The 3,546-nt window shown below is 53.7% G+C and overlaps 1 protein-coding gene across 1 annotated transcript in view; it reads left to right on the top strand.

Annotated features, from left to right (window-relative positions):
• Positions 1-273: 273 nt before the first annotated feature.
• Positions 274-3,546, top strand: part of SGTA (small glutamine-rich tetratricopeptide repeat (TPR)-containing, alpha) — a gene marked incomplete at its 3' end in the record, with an annotated part of 7,471 nt that continues 4,198 nt past the window's right edge. Inside the window, exons 1-4 of the mRNA XM_010159736.1 lie at positions 274-426; positions 1,557-1,660; positions 1,855-1,939; positions 2,544-2,643. Of these exons, the coding sequence (XP_010158038.1) occupies positions 327-426; positions 1,557-1,660; positions 1,855-1,939; positions 2,544-2,643 (389 nt within the window). The remainder of the gene's footprint in view (positions 427-1,556; positions 1,661-1,854; positions 1,940-2,543; positions 2,644-3,546) is intronic.

The following is a 3,546-nucleotide window of genomic DNA, read 5'->3' as shown; positions in this document are numbered from 1 at the left end:
TGGTCAGTCAAAGGTTTTGGTATCCCAGTGCCTGCAACACCTTCAGTGTCTTTGCCTTGTGGGGCAGGAGTGTGCAGGTCACGCTGAAGAGGGTGAATTGAGGCCCAGAGAATTCATGTGAAAATGTCATGGTTAGAGCAGGGAGTTTAATGAAGGCTCTGAAGGCCTTGGCTGGTCCTGTACAACTCCCTTATCTTCCACATTTATACCAGGGGACAACAGCAGAAAAGCTCTTTGATTTCTTGTCCATCATATAACACTTCTCTCTACAGGTTTGTTTTTAAAAGCTGTAAGAAGCGGAAGCAAACTGCTCACAGCCTCCCGGAATGGCAGACCAGAAGCGCCTTGCTTACTCCATCATCCAGTTTCTCCATGACCAGCTGCAGAACGGGGGTCTGTCTCCAGATGCTCAGGAGAGTTTGGAAGGTGGGTGGTGGTACAAGCTCCCCTCTTCACGCGCCTGCATCCGTCAGCCCAGCACTTGGGGAAATTTGGACACTGACACCTCTTATGTGGCTGGGCTGTTCCTAACATCAGGCCTTGTTCAAGATTTGAAATGAAGTTGTCATCCTGGAGAGGTGTCCAGGGTGTTAAGGATGCTGATTCCTGATCTGATTTCTTGTTACCTCTTTCAAAAGCAGATTAGCTTGAGGAAGGGATATACCTGGGATCCAAAGCCACCCTGACCCTGGGTTTGGGCCTTAACTTTTATCTTAAATGGGGTGGGCTCAGGAGGCTTGTAGGGCGGTGTGAAAGGAGACATTTGTTGTTGTGGAGAAGGGTTTTAGACTCGCAGGGTGCTTTGTCCTGCTCGGCTATCAAAATGCTTTTCCACCCCGCATCCTGGAGTGTTTATAGAGCCTTTTTCCAAGGGCTTCACTGGTAATGAGAGCACACCGATCTTAAAAGATCTACGTAAGGAGCTTACGCAGTCGGCTTTGTCCTGTGCACTTGTCCCACTGAAAGGGAGCACGGGCACGTTCCTGGGTGAGGCAGGCCCCGAAGGGCGGGAGGAGGCTGTTGGGTGGAAGGAGGGGTTTATTCCTCATGCTTTTGGACTGTTTAAACATGTCGTGAGGGCTCTGTAAAACTGAGCTCTGGGTTGCTGGGGTTCCCCTCTGTGCTGGGAGAAGCTTCCTGAGCCGGAGCCTGTGAGGGAGGGGGTGGTTGGTTGGTGTGCGTGCACCTCCGCGTGCCTACAGTGCAGCCACCCTCTAGCAAGTGAAACAGGCACGTCTCTCCCTGCTCTGTGCTGTCCGTGGCTGTGGGAATGCTGGCAAAGCCCCGGTGTGACTGACTTCTACCCCCAGTACCTGCTCTGGAGTCACCTGAGTTGTGGCTGACTCGATCCAGGAGCTTGATCCCCAGAGCTGAGGTTTGCCCAGCTCCGAGGTTTTGGCTAAATTTGGGAATACGGCCCAAATATCAAGTCTGGTGTGTGGAAATGTGTGTTTTGTTGGGTTATTTTTTCCTGGTATGTAAGAAATCTGGGTGCTGTGGGAGGGGGCTAAGTATTTAGAGTGGGGGAGGGTAATTACCTGACTCTTGTTGTCCAGTGGCCATCCAGTGCCTGGAGACAGCATTTGGAGTCTCGATGGAAGACCAAGGCCTAGCTGTGTCCCAGACTCTTCCTGAAATATTTGAAGCTGCCGCGGGAAAGGTGAGCGAGTGCCCTAAAGCACGTGCCGAGTTGTCACTCACCTAGATGCAGCCACGAGCTCTGATTCCGGTGGCAATGCCGCCGCCTCGGAAGTGCGCGGGGTTCGGCCTTGAGAAGCCGGCGCGTGGGAAGGGGGAAGTGGAGCACATCTCGGTGGGAGTCCTTATCGCAGCCGTTCTTCCTTCCCTTGTAAGGAGCCTGAAGGTGTCGGAACACATTCGGAGCCCATCACTCCCTCCGAGGGTGACATAGCTGAAGCTGAAAGGCTCAAGACTGAAGGTAACTCCTCTGGAGCTGGCGTGTAATGAGGTCTAGATGGGAACGGGGAGGGAGGCTAAATTCACTCGGCACCTGGGGAATGCTTGGAATTGGGGGGAGGGAAGCAAATGGGATCAACTCTTCCATTTCTGCTTGTTCCTCCCCTTGCGCTCCAGCAGCGTGTGTAGGTTGGCACAGTTTAGCTGCCACGAGGCCTTGGTAGACAGCGGGGTCAGCGCTTTCCTTAGCAGCCTAAGACGCCCGTGCTGTGCAGAGAGAGCACCTCTCCTGCTGAGCACCCTGCGTGGTGCCTCTCCTCCGCCGGGCCAGCGAGCGCAATCGGAGCCGAAGCACAGCGCAGGCTTTTATCTGAGCCAACGCGCCGCTGTGCGTTTGGGGGTGCAGTGCTGCTTTGGGGAGGCCCTTGGTGTGCCCGAGGGCGCTAAGGGGGCTTGCAGCCACTGGCAACCCGGGGCTGCCAAAAGGCAGGTCCCCCGTCTCGCCGCTCGCGAGCGGTTTGATTACCCAGCACGCAGTTCTTGGGCAGAACATAGGTCCAGGCCTGTTGCTTTTGTTTCTCCTCGTTTTTTTCACTTGGTGATGAGCCCCTCTGCCCTCTTTTTAGGGAATGAACAAATGAAAGCCGAAAACTTTGAAGCTGCTGTGTCTTTCTATGGAAAAGCGATTGAACTCAATCCATCCAACGCTGTGTATTTTTGCAACAGGTACCTTTCTCCACCCTCCTACCTGTGGGTTTGTTCTTGCTGCTTAGAGCTAAGGCTCGTGAGCGGTTAAAATCCCTCTTCGCCGATGCCGTAGGCTGCTTGTTCCGTTGCTTGCTCTTTGCGTGGTGTGTTTAAGCTCACAGTGCCACGCTTTCCTGTGCCTCCTGCCAGCTCTCTGCCCTGACACCTCTAGAGAGGATGTGGGTGTGGAAACAAAACTCCTAGGCATTCGAGGAGATAGGAGGATGCCAAGAAATGCTGTCTGCTTTCATGCCGTTAATGCCCAGTGGGATAGAGAGCCCAGGTTTGAGAGGCTGTGTTGATAATAAAAACAAAGGAGCAAAATGAGAGAAGCTGAAAGCTCGTTGTTGAGAATTATGTGTGTGCCAGATGGGTACGCAGGCGAATTTCCAGCTTTCCCGCTCTGAGCCGGTCTTTGCGCACGGGGGGAAGGCGGTTGTGGAGTAAACCCGACTCTGAGTTGGGGTTTGGTTTAGTTACCTGCTTACCCTGAGTACGTACATGGTGCTGTCTGCAGGAAGAATGTGTGCGCTCGTGCCGTGGGGAGGTGTGTCCTGGGGCAAGGGACTCCCAACGGGCACTTTTCAGCGAAGCTCTAGCTGCGCGAGGGACGGTCCTGGGAGTTTTTGGGCAGGTGCCCCCATTTCAGTGAGAGACTTGAGATTTGAAGGAGCATGTTACAACTTCAAAAGATTTTCCCTCTTACATGGGAAAACGGAGGAAATGCTTGTTATGACTAATATTAAGGCATAAGGGAAGCTGAGAGAGGTTGTCTCTCTCTCAGCTTCCAGAGATTCTGTCATGGGGACAGGCTGGGAGAATTGGGGGGTTCAGCCTGGAGAAGGGAAGCTCCGGGGAGACCTCAGAGCCCCTTCCAGTGCC

Source organism: Eurypyga helias, unplaced genomic scaffold (assembly GCF_000690775.1).
Source record: "Eurypyga helias isolate BGI_N326 unplaced genomic scaffold, ASM69077v1 scaffold19199, whole genome shotgun sequence".
NCBI lineage: Eukaryota > Metazoa > Chordata > Aves > Eurypygiformes > Eurypygidae > Eurypyga > Eurypyga helias.
The sequence above is the reverse complement of the archived record's forward strand: the minus strand, read 5'-3'. Positions and strand labels throughout refer to the sequence as shown.